This window comes from Panthera tigris, chromosome B4, assembly GCF_018350195.1.
Source record: "Panthera tigris isolate Pti1 chromosome B4, P.tigris_Pti1_mat1.1, whole genome shotgun sequence".
Classification (NCBI taxonomy): domain Eukaryota; kingdom Metazoa; phylum Chordata; class Mammalia; order Carnivora; family Felidae; genus Panthera; species Panthera tigris.
Window position 1 is genome coordinate 21,459,215 of NC_056666.1, and position 21,680 is coordinate 21,480,894.

The 21,680-nt window shown below is 42.2% G+C and overlaps 1 protein-coding gene across 2 annotated transcripts in view; it reads right to left on the minus strand.

Moving 5' to 3' along the window:
* Positions 1-21,680, minus strand: part of CB4H10orf67 (chromosome B4 C10orf67 homolog) — a 162,650-nt gene that overhangs the window by 77,278 nt on the left and 63,692 nt on the right. For both annotated transcript variants that reach the window (XM_042991229.1, XM_042991230.1), the window contains exons 6-8: positions 19,483-19,615; positions 18,376-18,434; positions 10,015-10,080 (exon numbers count right to left, since the gene is read on the minus strand). In XM_042991229.1, the coding sequence (XP_042847163.1) occupies positions 10,015-10,080; positions 18,376-18,434; positions 19,483-19,615 (258 nt within the window). The remainder of the gene's footprint in view (positions 1-10,014; positions 10,081-18,375; positions 18,435-19,482; positions 19,616-21,680) is intronic.

Here is a 21,680-nt window from a genome sequence, read left to right on the forward strand (position 1 = left end):
TCAGTGTCCATGCATTTCCACATACATTTTAGAGGAGACGGTTGATTAAAAATAATTTAAAAAAAGCCTGCTGGCATTTTGATGGGGATTGTGTCGAATCTATAAAACAATCTGGCGATAACTGAAAGCTTACAACATGCATTGTGCCCATCATGAATATTGTATGTTTTTCCATCTGTTTAAGTCTTAATTTCTCTCCGTAGTGCTTTGTATGGTTTTGTACATGTTTTGTCAAATTTATCCGTAAGCATTTCCCATTTGTATGCTATTATAAGTTGGTGGGTTGTTTTCATTTCAATTTTTGATTATTTATTGCTTGTAGACAGCACTACACTATTTTTATATCTTGATCTTCGTAACCTTGCTAAATTCACTTATTAATTCTAGTAGCTTTTTGGTAAATTCTTTAGGATTTCTTATATAGATGATCATGCCATCTAGGAATAAAACTTCTTCCTTTCCAACCTGGATACTGTTTATTTCTTTTTCTTACATTATTATACTGGTTAAATCCTAAAATACGATGTTGAATAGAAGTGATAAGAGCAGACATTCTTATCTCATTTCTTTAAATTTTTTTTTAATGTTTGTTTATTTTTGAGACAGAGAGAGACAGAGTGTGAGTGGGGAAGGGGCAGAGAGAGAAGGAGACCCAGAATCCAAAGCAGGCTCCAGGCTCTGAGCCGTCAGCACAGAGCCCGACGCGGGACTCGAGCTCATGAACTGTGAGATCACGACCTGAGCTGAAGTCGGACCCCCAACCGACTGAGCCACCCAGGCGCCCCTCTTGTCTCATTTCTGATCTCAGTTTCAGTCTTTTCCCATGAAACATAACAACAGTTGTCTAAGTGTTTTGTAGATACCCATCAGCAGCTCTATTCCCATTTTACTGAGAGTTTCTATCACAGATGTACATTGGACTTTCTCAAATTCGTTTTCTACCTTTATCTGTCCTCTGGCTCCCACATTTTACATTGTTTCCCATATGCAAAACACATTCATCCCCACCCAAGGCCTTCCCCAAATCCCATCTTGTAATTGTGTCAGCTGGAAGCCCAGATGTCATTGTCTAAATCTGGTCCAGGTGCAGATAGTCTATCTTGATCCATGGATCCAGGAACCAAAAAGACAAGTTATCCAGTCCCCATAGCCAACCTACCACAGTGGGAGACAGGCTAACCACGAGAGACCCTCTCCTACCCAAAAAGGAAAGAATGGAAGGCATATAACAATGACTGATGTAGCACTTTTGTTCCTCACACACGTTCCCTATTTCCTGCCGACTTAGTTTTGGTTCACATTTGCCCTGCAGAAAAGGTCATTGGTTCTTAGCCTCACGTGGGAGATTACTACCACCTCTTCACACACACACACACACACACACACACACACACACACACTAGCACGCCCAGCTGTGGCTTCTGTTTCAGGTTTGTGCAGGCTGGTGAGTGCTCTAAAGGAACACTTAGTCTGGAGTGCTAAGTTCTCCCTTGACATTTGATTTGACCTGGTATTCCCTCTCTTGTCAATCCTTTGGTGCTTTATTTATAAAGATGTTTATAATGCTTTACCTAAAATTTTTTGTTTTCTTTTCTCTGGGAGTTGGTGTGAATGCCTAGCTTATTTGATAGTTTCCCCCACCGATCAACATAGTGTGTGTAAGTTTGGGCTCTCTTTCCCAACGAGTTTGAATTTTCCTTCCAAATACTCTTAATATGTTGGAGTTGATACGCAGAATCACGTCTGTTCTCAGGAGGAGCTCTCAGGTCTCTAGCCATCAGGGGAAGCCACCATCCTGGTTTGCCTAAGGCTGAGGGGTTTCTGGATACAGGACTCTCTGCGCTAAGCCTGGGGAAACTCTGGTCAAAGCAGGATAAGTGGGTCACCCTCTCAACGATGACCCCTTCTTCAGTAAGTGTAGGTGTGAATAATCCACCTCTCTTTTCTCGGAGGAGGAAAGGAACCACCACACTTTCCAGTGGGAAAAATGAAACCCACAGCCCAGCAGCTACTTATCTGTCCTCCACCTGACCAGTAGATGGCTCAACTGGACCCAAGTGAGTTCTCTGGGTGACACTGATGGCATTGGTGCCACTTCCCTGAGCTCACGTCTCGGTGATCGTAACGGGGCATTTCCCTGGCCGGAAGCTCCCGCTACAACAAAGTGCCTGGATGGTCCCAGTGCCCTTTCCGACTTCCCCAATAAACGTACAAAGTGCTACGGAGCTGGGATTCCTCTCCTGCAGCACTTTCCATGATTCATCCTGCCGACCTAGCCCAAGACCACCTTGTGGTGGAATAATACAAGCTCAAGGGAGAGTGTCCTCTCTGCTCATGTTACTCTTGTAAATTGTTATTAATAAACGTTATATACTTATACCACACAAACCAGCGGTACTTAGGGCTCTGCCCCTCGCCCGACACCTAGGATTACAACAGCACAACCCAGCAGTGGGTGTTACCCACAGTGAACGCTTACTGCAGCTACGACCATATGAGAGATACATGACAATTTCCTCAAATGGAAGTCTGGAGCTTTCTGCCTGACCTCAGCATGAATGGCTTCTGTTCATTGAAATGTATCAGCCTGACGTCCTGACAGGGAGGTGTCAAGGGAGAGAGTCAGGAAATAAATGAATTCAATAAAAACAAAGGAGAGAGGCTCAGGACTAGACCAGAACAAAGACGCTTCCCTTAATCACACCTGGCTACGAGTTTTCCCTTAGTAACTAAGGCCGCAATTCTCAATGCACGGTCCAAGAATCCATGGGGTTCCCAAGATCTCTAGGGCTTTTGCAACGTCATTCTTATTTTCATAATAATACTAAGACAATGGTCACCTTGTTTTTCACTCTCACGGTCTCGCCAGTGTAGGGTGGAGTTTTCCAGAGGCTCTGTGATGTTTATCATGACAGAATGAATGCAGAGCCAGATATAAGGATCCAGCTGTCTTCCGGTAAGCCAGACGTTAAAGAAATTTGCAAACATGTAAGGCAACGCCACCCTTACCAACCTTTTTCGTTTCGGAAAATATTTTCATAAATAATGCTACTTAGGTCAGCATGTAAGAGGCTATTATTGTTATTTTTAAATGGATCAAGAAATAATTTGACTCTGTTTTCACTTCACAGGCAGCAAATATTAGCCGATAGAACCAATTTAAACCAAATCTCCTTAGGGGACTCAATAATTTTTCAGAGCAAAAGGGATCTTGAGACCAAAAAGTTTGAGAAACATTGGAACAAAACCTATAAAGTAATACTGGAAAGTACACTGTAGTTAGTTGATATATTGTGTAGCTATGTCACATACATGTATTAACAGTATTACCTGCTTTTTAAAAAACTTTTTTAAATGTTTATTTTTGAGAGCGAGAGCTTGAGTGGCGGAGATGCAGAGAGAGAGAGACAGAGACAGAGACGGAGAGACAGAGGATCCGAAGGAGGCTCTGCACTGACGGCACAAAGCGCAATGCGGGGCTCGAACGCATGAACCGAACCCATGAGATCAGGACCCGAGCTGAAGTCTGATGCTCAAAGAACTGAGCCACCCAGGTGCCCCAGTACTACCTGCTTATTAAACTCTGTGCAGTTCAGGTCATAGTATGGGTTAAGTCGTTTTCAACTAATCGTTTTTTTAAGTTTATTTGGGAGAGAGAGAGAGGGCGGGGGGGGAGGGGCAGAGAGAGAGAGAGGGAGAGAGGGAATCCCAAGCAGGCTCCACGCTGCCAACACAAGGCCCGATACGGGGCTCCAACTCACGGACTGAGAAATCACGACGTAAGCCGACATCAAGAGTTGGACGCTCAACTGACTGAGCCACCCAGGTGCCCCACAGCTAGCCATTTTTGAAATTCATTCCTTCACGTATTCATAACGAACGTTTGAGTCTCTACTCTGTGGCAGCCGCCATGGTAGGCTTCGGACAAGACGCAGCTCCTGCTTTCCAGTAGCTCACCGGATGGAGACAGCAGAGAAGTCAACGGGCCATCTGTACACAGTGCGAGGGGAGCCACGAGAGGGGGGCCGTGTGCTAGAAAAACCTCCATAAACACCTCATCCAGTCTGGGGCAGTAATGGGGTGGGGTTCCCAGAGATGTTATCTGACCTCTGACCTGAGGCATGACCAGGAGTTAACCCAGAAAGGGCGCTTCGGGAAGAGGAAACCAGGGAGAAGAAACAGCCCTCTGAGATAGTTTGCAATAAACCTTCCGACCATAGGCAGACAAATGTGTCTGCTCATTTCAGAGGGGGTGAATTACTGCCAGGGCGTGTGGCCTTCGTGGTAATGGACTGTGAACAACACCTGCTCAAAGGAACATTCCTTCCACAAGGTCCGCCCTCCGCCTCTGTGACTTATAAGGAGATTATAAAGGGCCACCAGACGTCCGGGACTGTATGGAACACATTTTCTTAATGGTAGGCAGGATCGGGGAACTTGTTCCTCTCCCTGCCACGTATAGAGGGAGGCAGTCACCCTGAGCCACTAGTCTGTCATGCTCATCTGCATTAAGAGCCACTATTCTTGGGGCACCTGGGTGGCTCAGTCGGTCAAGTGTCCACCTTTGGTTCAGGTCTTGATCTTACAGTTTGTGAGTTCGAGACTCGCATGGGGCTCTGTGCTAATAGCTCTGTGCTGACAGCTCGGAGCCTGGAACCCGCCTCAGATTCTGTGTCTCCCTCTCTCTCTCTCTCTCTCTGCCCCTCCCCAGCTCATGCTCTGTTTCTCTCTCAGAAATAAACTTTAAAAAAAATTGTTAGAAGAGCCACTATTCTCCAGAGCTACAATGTAAATACAGTTTTGCACAGATCACTGAAAGCATGGCCCAGATTCCAGAATGGTGCTCAGCCCTAGGGCAGCAATTGTTGGCAAACCGTGGATTCTACCTGTGGGACACCAGCTTCAGAACAGCAATGGTACCAATGAGAAGTCCTAAACTTTATCAAATATACAGGCCGAGGCACAGAAATTCAATCCTATGTTTCATTACAGTAAATGTCTGAGTCACCAAAATACTGGTTTCCTCATTGAATGGCCAAACACTGCCACATTCCCTGGAATAGGACCAGACGCACCCAAGGCATGACTCAGAGGGAACTCAGACAACAGGGAACCCAGTCACAGGATCAAGTCCAACTGCAGCAATAACTCAGGGCTGTGCCCCCAGAATGAAGAGCCAGAGCAACCTTTATAACTCCTTTCCATCTTAAGTCTGGATTGTCCCTAGGAGCCAGGTATACTGGAATGAAGCAGATGGAAAATTAACTGAAATTAAGAGTTCAGTTCTAGTACTTTCCTGATGAGAACTCTCCTTTTTTGTTGTTGTTAGCTTCAAGATATATGAAAGTGCAGGATACAAAACCTACATACAAAAATCAGTAGCGTTTTCTATACGCGAACAGCAAATTATCTTAAAGAAAATGATCCCATTTACTATAGAATTAAAAGAATGAAAACATTTAAGAATAAATTAAACCAAGGAGGTGAAAGATCTGTACGCTGAAGACTAAAGACACTGATGAAAGAAATGGAAGAAGATACAAGTAAATGAAAAGATATCTTGTGTTCATGGACTGGAAGAATTAATATTGTTAAAAGGTCTATGCTACTCAAAGCCAATGCAATCCCCTATTAAGATTCCACTTTTCACAGACTGTGGTTTTTCCAGAGGTAGAAAAAAATCATCCTAAAACTTATATGGAACCACAAAAGACCCCCCCAAAGCCAAAGCAATCCTGAGAAAGAAAAATAAATCTGGAGGCATCACACTTGGTGATTTTAAACTATATCACAAAGCTATAGTAATCAAAACAGTATGGTACCAGCATAAAAACAGACAGATAGACCAAATGAAATGGAATCGAGAGTCCAAAACAAACCCACGAATAAATAATCAACTAATATTTGACAAAGGAGCCAAGAATGCTCAATAAAGAAAATATAGGGGTGCCTGGGTGGCTCAGTCAGTTGAGCATCCAACTCTTGATTTTGGCTCAGGTAATGGTCCCAATTTCCTGAGATTGAGCCCCACATCAGATTCTGGGCTGAGGGTGGAGTCTGCTTAAGATTCTTACCCCCACCCCCAGCCCTCTGCCCTTCTCCCCTACTTGCACATGCTTCTCTCTCTCGCTCACTCTCTCTCTCTAAAGAGAGAAGAAAAAAGAAAAGAAAAGAGAAAAAGAAAAGACAGTCTTTTCAATAAATGGTTCTGGGAAAAGCAGACATTCACATGTCAAAGAATGAAACTAGACCCCTATCTTACACTACCACAAAAATTAACTCAAAATAAATTACAGACTTAAATGTAAGGCCTGAAGCCATAACACACCTCAAAGAAAACACAGGGGAAAAGCTTCTTGACATAGGTCTTGGCAATGATTTTTTTGGATATGACGCTTAACGCACAAATATCAGAATAAAAAACAAACAAATGAGATTACAACACATTAAAAACTTCAGCACAGCAAAACAATCAAGAAAATAAAAAGACAACTTATGGAATGGTAGAAAATATTTGGAGATCATATATCTGATAAGGAATTAATATTCAAAATATATAAAGATCTCATACAACTCCATAGCAACAAAACAAAGAACCCAATAAACCTAAATAACCCAATTGAAAATGGGCAGACGATCTAAGTATACATTTTCCAAAGAAGATATTCAAATAGCCAAGAGGTACCTCTAAAGGTGGTCAACATCCTCAATCATCAGGAAAATGCATATCAAAACACAATGAGATATCACCTCATACCTGATAGAATGGCTATCACTAGAGATAGCAAGTGTTGGCAAAAAAGGGGGGAAAAGGGAACACGTGTGCCCTGCGGGTGGGGATGTATATTGGTGCAGTCGCTCTGGAAAACACTATGGAGTGTCCTCAAAAAAATTAAAAATAGAATTACCATGTGACCCAGCAAATCTACTTCTGAGTATTTATCTGAAGGAAGCAACATCACTTATCTGAAAAAGCTATCTGCAACCCACGTTCATATTCACAATAGCCAACAAGTGGAAACAACCTAAGAGTCCATTACAGATGAATGGGTAAAGAGAACGTGGCATATATGTATAACGGAATACTATTCAGCCATAAAAAAGGAGATCCTGCATTTGCAACATCATGGATGGACCTTGAGGGCATTACAGCATGTGAAATAAGTCACAGGAAGAGAAACACCTTATAGGTGGAGTCTAAAAACTGAACTTAGAGAAACAGATTGGTGGTTGCCAGAGGTGGGGGTGGGGGGGGGGTGAAGGGCGGTGGGTGAAATGGGTGAAGGTGATCAAAATATACAAACTCCTAGTTTTAACAAATGTCCTGGGAATATAATATACAACATGGTGACTATACTTAGCAATACTGTATTGTATATCCGGAAACTGCTAAGAGAGCCGATCTTAAAAGTTTTTATCACAAGCAAAAAATTTTGTAATTAGGTTTGGTGATGGGTATTCACTAGACTTACAGTGGTGATCATTTTACAATATACACATATATATCAAATCATTTTGTTGTACACCTAAAATGAATACAATGTTAGGTGGCAGTTATAGCTCAATTAAAAAAAAAAGATAAGTGAAAGCCACTAAGTGTAGGAATCACAGGAAGATACCAAATTATTTCATATGCTTCCCCTCAAGCCAATCTAAGGACACCATTGCCCCATATCTCATTGCTTACATACCCTTACTGAAGGTGCCTTTTTACTTGTAGCTCTTTGACTTTTTTTTTTAACGTTTATTTATTTTTGAGACAGAGAGAGACAGATCATGAACGGGGGAGGGTCAGAGAGAGGGAGACACAGAATCCGAAGCAGGCTCCAGGCTCTGAGCTGTCGGCACAGAGCCCAACGCGGGGCTCGAACTCACGGACCGCGAGATCATGACCTGAGCCGAAGTCAGAGGCTCAACCGACTGAGCCACCCAGGCGCCCCAACTCTTTGACTTTTTAAACTAGTCTCTTAAGAGGCCAGAAAATAAACTGCATTGGAGGACAGTAATAGACAAGCATGGAACAAAAACCCTTCAGTGAGAAAGTTTTTTAATTTCTACAAAACGACTCAGCATCAACTCCACCTTCTCCCACTTCCCCATCTAGGTGCGATCATCAATCCAGAAATCTTCATTTCTGGAAAAAAGTCCCGTGGCAAGAAACAAAGGAAGCCCACCAGCCACAAAGCCAACCTCCCTCGGAGTTAGTAACGGAATGCTCTGGTGGGAGGGAGGGGGCGCCAGTGACCTTGCTGGGCCCAACAGTACACCATGGAAACCTTGGACATCAGAAGAACCTTGAGCAGACTCCCTCTACTGAAAACACGAACCCCCAAGCTAGTTCTGAGCCTTCCGGAGGCTCTTGTGCCCGGCCGGGTTTCTGATGCAAGATCTTGCTGCTTGGCAAGAAGCCCGGTGCTCAAAAAACTTCTCAACAACAAAATAAGACGTGATTGGCTCCTCTGCGGGCACCGTAAGAGCACCAGTTAACTGCTTAAGGCTTAAATAAAGAGACAAAGGAAACCTATGGGTTCTGTTCATAGTATTGGCCCAAACTCACTTTTCTACGATCAAGTCTGATTTCTGACGCCACAAACAGACTGACGATGTAACATTTGGCCCCCATTCTATAGAAACACTGTCGCTTTTCGTGACAATGTGCACATTTAGTTTGTTTTCAGAAGCAACTCCTAGACTTTTGGAGGAATGACAGGAGAGGGGGAGGGGAGAGAGGGAATCAACCAAGTAACCTCAAATAACGGAGACGATTTTTATAGGCCAGGTATCGAAAAGCAGAGGGTTCAAAACAACGTATTTGTTAGCCCACGGTTTCTGTGAAGAGCTAACCATCATTTTGTCCTCGCCTGCATTCCCAAGTTGGTTTCATAGAAGGCTTTATTGTAGCCCCGGAGCATTGTTTGGCATTAATTTCTATGACAAGGAACCCAAAACACATGGTGCTGAGAGCAACAAAACAGAGTTAGGGAAACAGTCATGACTTGGCACTAAGTGTGACGAGCTGTAAAAAGGGGAATGTTTCAATATCTGAAGTGGTGTTGACTTCCTATGAACAACCTTTTCTCCTCTAAACAGTATCATATTCTTTTCAAGCACATTTAGAACGCAAGTCAAGCTGTGTTTTATTTTTGATTATAATAAACACAGTCAGTTTACTGTAACAAAGACATACCAGTGGTGACCAGTTGAAAGCCGAATTACAACACCATAAGCTGGCGGGGGTGGGGAGGGGTGAGGTGGCGGGGGCCTAGGGGGTGGGTAGTCAACAGATAAAATAAAAGAGCAGCCGTCTGGAAAGTTCTCTTAAAAGAACATAAAAAGGCAGTGTTTTCTTACGAGACTAACACAGAATGCCAAAATATCTAGCTGGGCTCTTTATTGTGGTCAGTTATGGCAATTTGTAACGAAAAGTAGCAAATCCTTCAAAATATTGGGCTCTCACATTTGCGTTTTTTTTTTTTTCAAATCTCCACAAAAAATCCTCAAAAATTTTGTGCAGTGCTCTAAACGGTGACGCTATTTCAACACGACAGCGTATCACATTTATTCGCGTACTCATCAAACTGTTTTCTTAAGACGATCATTCGAAAATGTTGCTAGAGACGGGGGAAGGGGATTAAGAGGTACAAACTTCCCGTTATAAAATAAAGAAGTCACGGGGTTGAAAAATACAGCGTGGGGAATATAGTCAATAATATCGTAATGACGTTGTGTGGTGAGTCCATTTATTGTAGTGTGTGTAGCTTAATGTATAGATTTGTCAGGTCACGATAGCTGATACACTATAACACTGTGTAAAAACTTCACTACTATAAAACTTCAGTTTTATAAAAAACACTACTATAAAACTTCAGTAAAAAAGTTTATACTTATGCATGCATTCAGACTATGCACGAAGGTGAAATAATCGTTTACAGTAAATGGTTACAAAGGAAACTTTCATGATTAAACGAAATTCCTGATTTCAAATTTATTAGGAAATAATGTAAATCACCTTACCATTTCTTGAACTACTGATTTTTCATAATCAAGCTCACATAGCAATCTGTCTCTACCATCAATTAGCTGAAAAAGAATATTACATTGTCATTAAAGAGAAGAACAGAACACCTAAAATTCCTCCCCAGTAGAACTGAGCAAAATGTATTTTGCTTTTAAATATGAGAAAAGGGGATCCTAATAGGATTTTGAAAATTTAAATGTCTGTAGATTACTTGTAATAATAATATATTATTATGTAATTACTATATTTTGACTATAAAAGCAAGCAAAATATGCACAGAAAATGCCAATTTATTTACAATCTTCCTTACCTTATCCCGACAAAATATGACATCAATATGGGTGGCTCAGTCGGTTGGGCATCCGACTTTAGCTCAGGTCATGATCTCGTGGTCCATGAGTTCGAGCCCCGCATCGGGCTCTGTGCCGACAGCTCGGAGCCTGGAGCCTGCTTCTGATTCTGTGTCTCCCTCTCTCTGGCCCTCCCCCACTCACACTCTGTCTCACTCTCTCTCTCAAAAAATAAACAAACATCAAAAAAAATGTTTTTAAATGTGACATCAATATATAATAAAGCAAGTATAGTCTCTCAAAAAGAGCAATGTTGCTTTTCTCTTTATAGATTTTTGTGTTATATTTATATGCACATCAAAGTACATTCATGCCTAATGAAAACAGCCATCAAGGGGCGCTCAGCCGGGCAGGTGTCAGACTCTTGATGCTGGTTCACATCATGATCTCACAGTCTGTGGGTTCGAGCCCCGCGTCGGGCTCCGTGCTGACAGCTCAGAGCCTGGACCTGCCTGGGATTCTCTCTCTCCCTCTCTCTCTGCCCCTCCCCTGCTCCCGCTTGCTCACTGTCTCTCTCTTAAAATAAATAAACACTTAAAAAAAAAAAGAAAATAGCCATCAAAAAGTACACAATGCAGGGCCACTGTACTCCTATGACTTGCTTCGGTATCTTAAATGATTGCATTTGTGTATGTTAGATATGCTGATAAAATTCAAACCTTGGTTTTGACATCCATTCAATTCAATCAATTCATATGTTCATTAAAAAAAAAATTCATATGTTCATTAATTTAAAACACATGTATTATTGTATCTAATATATATATACATATATATGTATCTGTATCTGTATATCATTAATTTAATACACATGTATTATTGTATCTAATATATATATATGTATATGTATATGTATATGTATATGTATATGTATATATTATCTAAAAGGAACACCTTTTAGATGCCAGGCATCTTGTTCATCTATAGAGGTACAGAGAGGAAGTAGAACAGACCCCTTCCTCTGGAGCATCTACACCATGGCAGGAGAGCAATGGGGAAAAAATTGACTAGGATACATAAGAAAATATGTTGACAAATCAAAATTTCAGATGGTCAAAAAGCATAAAAATCCACACATCCCAGCAACCATAATTATAATAAGATATAACAGGAGAAGCACCATTTGACAACAGTTGTGAGGGATACGAAAAAGCGCAACAAGCTGGAGAAGGGAAAAGGCAGAGAAAAAGGCAGACGAAACAGCAACTGGAGAGGGCGTGGAGTCACGGACGAGTTGGGAAAAGCTTAACGTCGTGGGGCCCAGGGTGCAGAGAGAAAGAAGTGGCAGGAAAAGAAAGGAGGAGAGTCAGGTGACGGCATGAGAGGCACTTGATGCCATCATTAGGGGTGGAAGGCAGGGTGGTGCAGTGAGACGAACAGGAGACTGCTCAAATCTAAGCTCTCTCCTTACAAGCTGTACGGGTAAACTAAATCTACGCTTCGAGTCTTAGTTTTCTTGTCTGGAAATTAAGAGAATAAACCCCACCTCAAAGAGTTCTTCCAGAGAGAATTTGAGACAGCAAATGCGAAGGTGTTTTAGGCTGTTCCCGGCATATAAAAATCCCTCAGTGTATTTTTGCGTGGCCTGATTTTACACCGTAGGCAACGGGAAGCCATTGAAGGTTTTAGCATATACAACTAGAGTATGAGAAAACTATGGAGGGGTGCGAACGCTGGATTTGAAAAGGGATGAGTGAGGGTGGAGACAGGAAAGTGAAGTTCGAATCTATGGGAATGATGAGAGACTCAACCACGTCTGGAGCAATGTTGTGACAGAGAAAGGGGACTTGAGATAAATTTTGGAAGAAAAATGTACAGACTGAGCCACGAATTGGATATAAAGTATAAAGGAGAGCGTAGAGAATGGCCCTAGATTTGTCATCTGTTCTTTTGGATCCATGGCAGTGTCATTCATTTAAACTGGGGAACACAGAGAGTCTAGATTCAAGGGGTAATGAGTTCAGGTTCTGACACTGGGTTTGACAAATGTGTAGAGCATTTTTCAGCCAATAATTTTTAGTGCTGGTGACTAAGAATATAAAGATAAACGAGATGCTTCCTGACCTTAAGGGGGCAAATAGTCCCAGGTATTTGGGGCCCCAGAGGGAGCTTCTAATTACCCTAGGGAGTGGACAGAAACTATCAAAATGCATGTAATGTTGAAATTAAGGATGAGAATAGAGTGAAAACTATGGACGTGCTATTCAGGGAAATCATGAAGTAGGAAAGGCAGTTTGAAAGTCACTGGTAAACAGTTATGGGAAAGTCTGAGGTCAGCTAGAGAGAAAACGAAGAAGACCAAGGATAAATACAAATCCCAAGAATAGCGTTCAAGTGGAAAATGAGGAGGAGAAGCCACTGACAGATCTTGCTTAGGAAGGAGTGAAGAAGTGTGTGAAGAATTAGAAGCAAGTATTGCTGCAGAACGCATCTATGACATGGGGGGTGGGGGGTGGGGGGGGTGGCAATCCTGTCATACAGAAGAAAATTCAGGAAGGAGAACACCTCAAAAGGACTGAAAGCAATGTGCATCTCACTGTGACCTTACCCACAGGAAAAAGTAGCATTGGGGTAATGAGAAAGGGGTGGTAAATACAGATTTCTTTGAAATAATATTTGAAGTACAGTAAATGGCAATGACTTGAGACGATTAGGGTCAATAGATACCACCAAGATGATGGTTTCACTCGGTAGGCTAGAGGGAAAGTTTTAAAGGCATTAGAGAGAAAGGGGCTGATGCAGGAAGTTCCAGAAGAGGAGGGACGTAGAGATGAGTCGGGGAATAGATGGAAGGATGAATCAGGACAAAGAATGTCCTTCTTCTGTTGAAAAAGAGTAAAGGTGACAGAGTAAGAGAGTGCAGAAGGGAAAAAAAATCCAAGAGCCTGTCATGTTGTCTGTGAATTAGGAAGTAGCATGGGGGGATGGAATAAGGGAATTGAGAAAAGTAGTGGAGATTGGAAGACCTGTGGGGGGTAGTAAGAAGGGGTGCTAATTAGATTCAAGTGAAATGATAGGCAGATGGAGGGCGTGGCTATCCTGGGTTAAAACCCCAGAGTCTAGCAATGCCACCACAGGCAAGGATTGGCCCACTGCCACCGGAGCAGGGCTGGAGAACATGGGGACTGGCTAGACAGGAGGCTCCAGAGGTGACTCAGCGGTGTAGTTGATGAGGTGGAGGGCTGGACGGCAGGTTTTAGGGCAAGTAAAGGAATGAGGTGGAAGGAAAGGAAAAGATGTTGTATTAAATCACCATACCTCGGCCTGAAAAGGAGGGTCGCCAAGTTTCCAACGGGGGCCGATTACCACAAACGTCAAGGCCGTTAACCCCAACCCTTCCTGTCCTCTTGAGAGCACTCTTTATCAGTGAGGACTTCTGCCATTTGTCCACTCTCTCCTTCTTCTTTCCATTGACATCATTCAAAAATACTCTAGTTTCTTCTTTAAAAAAAAATTCCTTCCTCAGCCCATGTCCCCGTCCAACTACTCCCCTACCGCTTCTTGGCCACCCACAGCCGAACTTCCAGAGAGTTCCCCTTGCCCACCGTCGCCATTTCGGCATTCACCCGGCTTCTCAACTCCTTCAGTTGCGCCAAATGACTCTCATTAATATTACCAGGGTCACTGTCCTCTTCCTGTTTCAGATCGTAGTTTCCCTGGTTTATCCAAGGAACCTCTTAACTGGTCTCTCTAGCTCTCTATTTTCCCCCTTCCCACCCATTTCCTTTCTGAAACAAAGAAATCCAATGAATCCAATCCTTCCCCGATGTCCAAGGCTCCCCAGTGCACTCAGAAGGGAATTCAAACCCCTTGGCGTGAATAATAATCCCCTGCCACGTGCCCTGCTCCTTGCTGCCGTTTGCTCTCACGTACCCTTCCCGCTATCGCAGATCGCCTGAATTTACTCCCCTTCTGCATGTTTTTCACCCTTCCCACTTCCCATATCCCTTTCCTGGCTTACTAGAGCCTCTCTTCGGGGAGTCGACTCAGAGTCCTTCCTCCAACCTTCCCGGATCCCTTACAATCCATGCTGGGCTCCCCCACGTGCCCCACGGCCGTCTGTGCTGCCCCGCGTCCCGAGGCTGATCACACCCTGGGCTGTGATGTCTGACTTCTGGTCCGACTCCTTCCCAGAAGGACGTTCATGTTATGGCCACAGCTGGAGGATAGATTTGATGCAGCTGTTATTAGAGTATTGGAATTGAAACATAAAAGTTACTGAATGCCATCACAGACAGTGCTTTAAGCCCTGAGAGATGGCAAGAGGTCAGCCTCCCCGGAGACAGGCCTTTTTCAACTTGTTTCTAATTGCATCCAGGGCTACAAAAGAAAACGTGTCTTATCCAGAGGCTTCTGAACTGCTTCTCCTTCTGCCTGTCATTCCCCAGATTTCCCCCTCTTCCTGCCCCAACACAAATTCTCACCACATGGCTCACCAGATTCCTACCTCGTTCGTTAGCCATACCAAATCACAAACAAGTCCACAGGGATATCTCACACTTTATGCATTCACGCTCTGTATCCAGCTCCCACACCCTCCTACCTACCTGGAAAGATCAGCTCGAGTGAAAGAGTGTGAGACAGGTGTGGAACTCTTTGAGATGCCTTTCTAGACCCTTCTGGGTAAAGCTAGACATCTCTTCTCTGTGTACATACTTATGTTATGTTATGTTATGTTATGTTATGTTATGTTATGTTATGTTATGTTATTATGTTATATTCATTATTTCATTGTTTATATTATATTATATTATATTATATTATATTATATTATATTCATTATTTAATTATCTCATTATTTCATTGTTTATATTATATTATATTATATTACATTACATTACATTACATTACATTACATTATCACACAGCCCAGGGGTTTTTGTCTCCTGCTCTAGACTTAATCTGCTCCATAGCAGGGAGGTGTGTGTGTGTGTGTGTGTGTGTGTGTGTGTGTATGTGATTTTTGTATCTCAGCAGTAGCACAGTGCCTGGCACTAAAAGGCATCTAATAAACATTACTACATTAATTGATTACATGGAGGATATTGGAAACCAAACCAGTAAATATCAGTTCTCACTTGTTCAACAACTCCTGGTACGCTTTCCAGTTGACAAAGCACGTTGATGTACACTCTCTCATTCTATCCACACAGTCAGCTATGAGAGACAGGAGCAAAGATAAGTCACTGGCCCAAGGGACCATAGTGGCAGAAATGAAAAGGAACCTACGGTTCGAGATTCTTTCTGCTCGATACCACATTGTGCCTATATTCAATGTTTTCGTGGCGATCGAGTACATGTCAAAGAAAGATACAGGATTTAAAAAATGATCAAACAGGGGTGCCTGGGTGGCTCAGTCGGTTAAGCATCCCACTCTTGATTTTGGCTCAGGTCGTGATCTCACAGTTCGTGGGATCGAGCCTCACCTCAAGCTCTGTGCTGACAATGCAGAGCCTACTTGGGATTCTCTCTCTCTGGCTCTCCCCTGCTTCTGCTCTCTCTCAAAAATAAGTAAATAAAACTGTTTTAAAAAGTTAAAAAAAAAATCAAACAGACTAGGGATCTGCTATATTTGTGTAGAAGAGAGCTGTGAATTAAAATATGGTGTAAATACATATATAATTTTAAATTTTATGGTAGCCTTGTGAGAAAAGGTGAGAGAAACAGGTGAAATTACTTTTAATAATAAATTTTATTTATCCAAATATCTGTCTGAAAAATTATCATCTCAATGTGTAATAATTAATATTAAAAATCAGTGCTGAGATATTTCACTTACACGAAGTCTTTGAAATCCAGTGTGTCCATTTGGGGGCTAAAATCTCATTGGGAATGTCTGATCTGTATTTAGACTGCATAAAATCCACAGAAGAAAAAGTAGACTCACATACCAAGTTACTTAAAATATACATAAAGGTTTTCCAATATACCGAAGAAAGTATTGGTTTTAAAATTTTTTAAATTAAAATGAGATACAAGTAAGAATTGAGTCCCTCAGTTGCACTAGACGTGATTCATGTGTTCAAATAGCCACAGAGGGCTACCTTGGGACAGTGAAGATTTAAGGAAGCTGAGGAAGGATTTAAGGGGAATATTTAAGCTCACAGAGGGTATAACCTGTCATTTGAAGGGCATGTTTTTTCTAATCAGTGGCCTGATGCTCAGATTTTTCTGGCCTTAATTTCTCATGCTCCTCCCAGAGAATAGTAAGCCTACACAATTCATTTCTCCCGGTGGCCGTACGGATTGAGCAGTTTCAGAAACATTTAAATAAACTGTGACGGTTCCTTGTAGGTGACGTGACACGAGAAGGCTGGGGCTTCATTTTCAACCATAGACATTGATGCCAAGAAGGTGAAACTTGTCTGCCCGCAAACTCTGTTGTTTTCTCTGTGTGGATGGGACTTGAACGGTCACCACTGCAAGTAAGCTGCAGTGCCAGAAAAAGAATTCGCCCTGAAAACTCGTGATGGGTTCAGTTATCAGAGAAAACGTCTCCCGACTCTGAGCCTTCAGGTTAACCAATTCTTTAAAACATGGTGCTCAGGGGGCGCCTGGGTGGCTCTGCTGATTAAGTGTGCAACTTCAGCTCAGGTCATGATCTCACGGTTTGTGAGTTTGAGCCCCTCATAGGGCTGTCTGCTGTTGGCACGGAGCCTGCTTCGGATCCTCTGTCTCCCTCTCTCTCTCTGCCTCTCTCTCTCTCTCTCTCAAAAATAAACACTTAAATCAAATCAAATCAAATCAAATCAAATCAAATCAAATCAAAAGTAGTTCTTAGGGGCTCCTGGGTAGTTCAGTCCATTGAGTGCCTAACTTCAGCTCAGGCCATGATCTCACAGTTTGTGAGTTCGAGCCCTGCATCGGGCTCTGTGCTGACTGTGTGGAACCTGCTTGGGACTCTCTTCTCTCTCTCTCTCTCTCTCTCTCTCTCTCCCCGCCCCTCCCCCACTCATGCTTTCTCATTCTCAAGTTTAATAGATAAACTTAAAAAAATTAAATTAAGATAAAAAAATAATTCTTAAAAGTCGTTTACCTAAAACCCAAGAATACCCTGAACTGTAAAATCAAGTTGAAATTTGGACCTAAACTTAAGCACAGGTGGCCGTTTCCTGGGCTCTAGAAATAAAGGTAGTGCAACTGAGGAACTGAATGTTTAATGTTATCCAGTTTTAATTAATTTTCATTTTTTAAATTAATTTTCATTTTTAACTGACCCTCGATTCAGCTAGCAGGAAGCATTTGTGTGTATTCGGAACAATTCAGGGACGTAAATACACATTTTCGCCTGTGAATTTCACCTCTAAACACATTCTCATCCTACGGATCACTGAAAGAGCATCTGTAAGGCTGCCAGGCTCTGTGCTCAGCATTGGCAATGTACCAGAGACGGAAAAAATACTGCTTCTGCCCTCGTGGGGCTTACAGCATGGCAGGGAGGACTCACCATCACTGAAAATGTGTCGATGGCTATGGTACAGAGAGCGAAGAAACCCCAAAGCAGGGGCGCCTGACCTGTGCGAGGGCGCAGAACCGCTGAGGTCCTGCTGCGTTGGATGCTCTAGGAGATCTTGACCTTGGCGATACCAAAAGAATTCCCTGTTCTAAATACAGATTTCCTGCACAACATAAGCCCAGTGCATCCACACCGCAAAATGAACACGCGGCCACATCTGGGCTGCAAATAAGATTGTTCGTTGTTAATAATAACGACAAGTTTTCCCCAGGCGCATCTTGGGATCTCCTTGTCCTGTAACTTTTCTTTCCTTACAGTCAACGAGGTAAACCCTCAGCTATCCCAAAGAAAAAAGCCTCTGCACATTAATTCATTTTCAAGATGGAATCCTTATTGATTACCAGAGACCCTCCCTAAATAACGGGAGAGATGAAACACAGAAATCGATTTTTCTCTGTACCTCGGGACAAGCGGGATGCAGTGTTAAGCCACCGATAGTGTTGATATTTCAGCATAAAGGAGTCATTCGTCGATATAAAAAGTTACAGTACCTTTTGAATAGTTCTATGATCCTTTGCTGCCATCTCTTTCAGAGTTATAATTTCATCTTCTGTAAACAAAAGGAGAGAGAGGCCAAGCATGAAATTACAAACTTATGGCCCTGTATTCAAACTCCCTGCTCCGGGACAGGCTGTACGCGGCTGGCAGGCGTGGTGGACTCGAGTCCTAGCAGGACTGTGACCTTCACAACTGCCCTTGACATTCACAGCCTTCTTCCTGCTGTTCAGACGGCTGGTCAGATAGGGATTAAGAACTAAGTTCAAGATCCAAGTGTGGCCGAGGGCTGAAAGCTTTTCATCAATACTAGCAAGGGACGTTTTTGCTGTTAGTCACAGCCAATACAAAGTGCTTTAGCAGGTGGTACTTTGGGACACAGTAAGAACCACCAGAACCTGAAAAAGCGTTATTACACCACATTAGAAGGAAAATGAAACTGCACTGGCAAGGCATAATTTATATTCAAGGGATATCGTAGTATCTCTGGTTTTATCAACGTTTTGCTGTAAGGTTTTTTTTTATTGCTTATTCATTGCTTTTCATAACTGCAGGTGAGGGGAACACTATATAATTAACATAAATACGAAGATAACAGTAAGTGACAAAATACTTCAAAACACTTCAACTTTGGTGATTTAAATGCAACTTTTGCCAACGTTTATGGTTTGGAGAAAAAAAGGGGGGGTGTATAAAGCATACACAGGGAAATTTGTGCTTTAAATCTGAATCCAAAATTGCAGATAATTCCATAGTAAGTAGTAGCATATTTTTTCCGAAAGGGCTAACTCTGTGTCTCCGCAAAGCATACCCCAATCTGCGTGTTAAGTATTTAAATGTCATAACTTTCAGATAATCAATCAATCATATGGGACAGAAATCAGCAAAAGTTTCTGTTTATAATATTTCTAAGCAAAAAAAAAAAAAAAAAAAATCCTCTTTCCCAAGCAAGGAATGCCATCTTCCGTGAAAATCAAACAGATCTTGTAAATGTACAATGTACAGATCAAGCAAATGTACATTTGGTAAGGACAAATAGAGCTATGGATTTTAGGAAGTGCCCGATGCATAGGTTTTTCTCCAAGATGACTGTAAAATGTTACCTAATACTGCATTTTCCCTTAGATTGAGTCGGATTGCTTCTTCGAGCTCTGAAACGATTTGAAGCAGCCTCTCGTTTTCCAGTTTGTACTCCAAATCCTCTCTTCCTAGAGCTGTCTCTCTGGCAAAAGCGTCCTGAAAAGATGGGGAATCCCGTACTTCTAAGCACAGAGCCGAGGATTTAAATATGCAACACGACACAATACAGATACAGAAGAGCTATCATATAATTTTCTGAATTCTATTACACACTTATAATATGAATAGTAAAAAGGAAGGAGATTAAATAGAGCGCGTTGGAAGAAAGGCTGTGGTACATTCCGTACAAAGACCACAGCCCATGGGGACATTTTATTGACAGGAATAATGCATATCATACTGTTTGTGTGCCCTCATCATTCAGGTCAATTCATTACGGAGGCTGTGTCCGGGGAGGCAGCTGGGGCCCCCCCACCCACACCCTTCCCTCTGTGTGTGTCTGAAGTGCTGTCCGCCTGTAACTAGGCAGACTGGGGAGACCGGGACGGGCAGCGCCAGGGGGTAGCAAAGTGCACGGCGAAGGAGGGGGGCTTGTTGCCTTTGTGGCATTTCCCGGTGTCAGCGTCGCCAGTGTCATGAGGAGCACATCACATGTCAAAGTGGTGACGTTTTCAGGCCGGGAGCCGCATGGAGTCCATCAGGCACACGGATATCCACACAGTTGGTTTGCTGCCTCGTGGAGGAACCACCCAGAGGCAATTCACATTCTGAACATTAACATGGCTTTGCATGCCTGTCACACTGGGGCTGTGCAGGCGTTGAATGCTATTGAAGACTTCGGTTTAAATCTCTATGCAAACAGTGATTACCTTGTAAGAAGGTTTCAGGATAACTTACAACAAAAGACTTTAAAGTTATAGTTTTAGTAAAGCAAACTCATTTACATTTTTATTATGTGCGTCTTTTGTTTAAATCTCGCCTTGTCCGTTATGGGAGAGGCTTTTTCTTACGCAATAGAAGCTTATTGGGAAGCTACTCTTCCTTTCTTCTTCTTCTTCTTGTCCGCTTCAAAGCTATTGAAACACATCTGAATATGCTCGCTTATGGCTGTCTAGATTTTACTGCCGCGCATTTTTTTTTAAAATTAGGATGTAATGGATTGGGGAAGCTGGTGGAGAACTTTATATTTCATGGTGGGAAAATATTAAATGACTCTGCAATCTCAAGATCTTAAGGAGGATGCTTAAAAGTCGTTATATTATTATGCTACAAGAGATGGAAGGTTCTATCTGCCTCCCTTCAAAATTCATCTAGAGGACAGAAATACTTTTGAACTTTCATCTTCAGATGAATGATAACCTGTTCTTTCTGCAGGCATGCCGTGATTGCTAATACTCCAAAATAAAACCTTTCCTCAAAAACAGCATACTCCCAGTATACTGCTTTCCTTTTGGAATTGTATTTTTCTTTAACTTCACAGATACCTGAAAGTCAATTATTAAAATGCTTTTCTCTGTGGCCGTAATGGCTCAAAAGACAAATAAGTGGCTGCGATTTTTGCAGTGCATTTAATAAACCCTTAAGAAATAACAAGCCACCTACTAAGGAAGTTAGTTCTGTGAGAGTTAATTTTTAACACAATGTTAAATTTTGCACTAAACCCAATACAGATCTTTATGATTTTGAATCACCATTTTATTTAAATCATTTGAGCCCAACTCACTCTTTAACTAAGGAAAGCTAACAAATCGAATAGTTAACAAACAACACTGTTTCCTTAATAAATTAATTTCTAGTCCCACACGTTCAACTTGAAGCCATCACAGAATGTACTTATAGACTAAAAGGCCTTTTTAAACAAACAAACAAACAAACAAACAAACAAACAAACAATATTTGTCTTCAAAGGGTTAAGCAAAGGTTTCCTAACTGGCAGGATAAGAATACCCACAGTGGATTGCATGAGCACCCATTAGCATAAACTATACAAGAACTATTTGAACTAATCACACAAAGTATTTATAAGGGGTGGCGGCTAATACTTAGATGTGTTTTCTAAAATTCTCACATAAAAGCAGGAAGCAAGGAAAACACATTCAACTGGTTTTCCCCTTCGTGTCCATCTACAGCCCCTCCTTCTTGTGAGGTTAATCTGTAGCTCTGTCCCCACCATCTGTCAGCTGCAGGAACTGCACGTAATTAACTATTCAGACTCCCACAG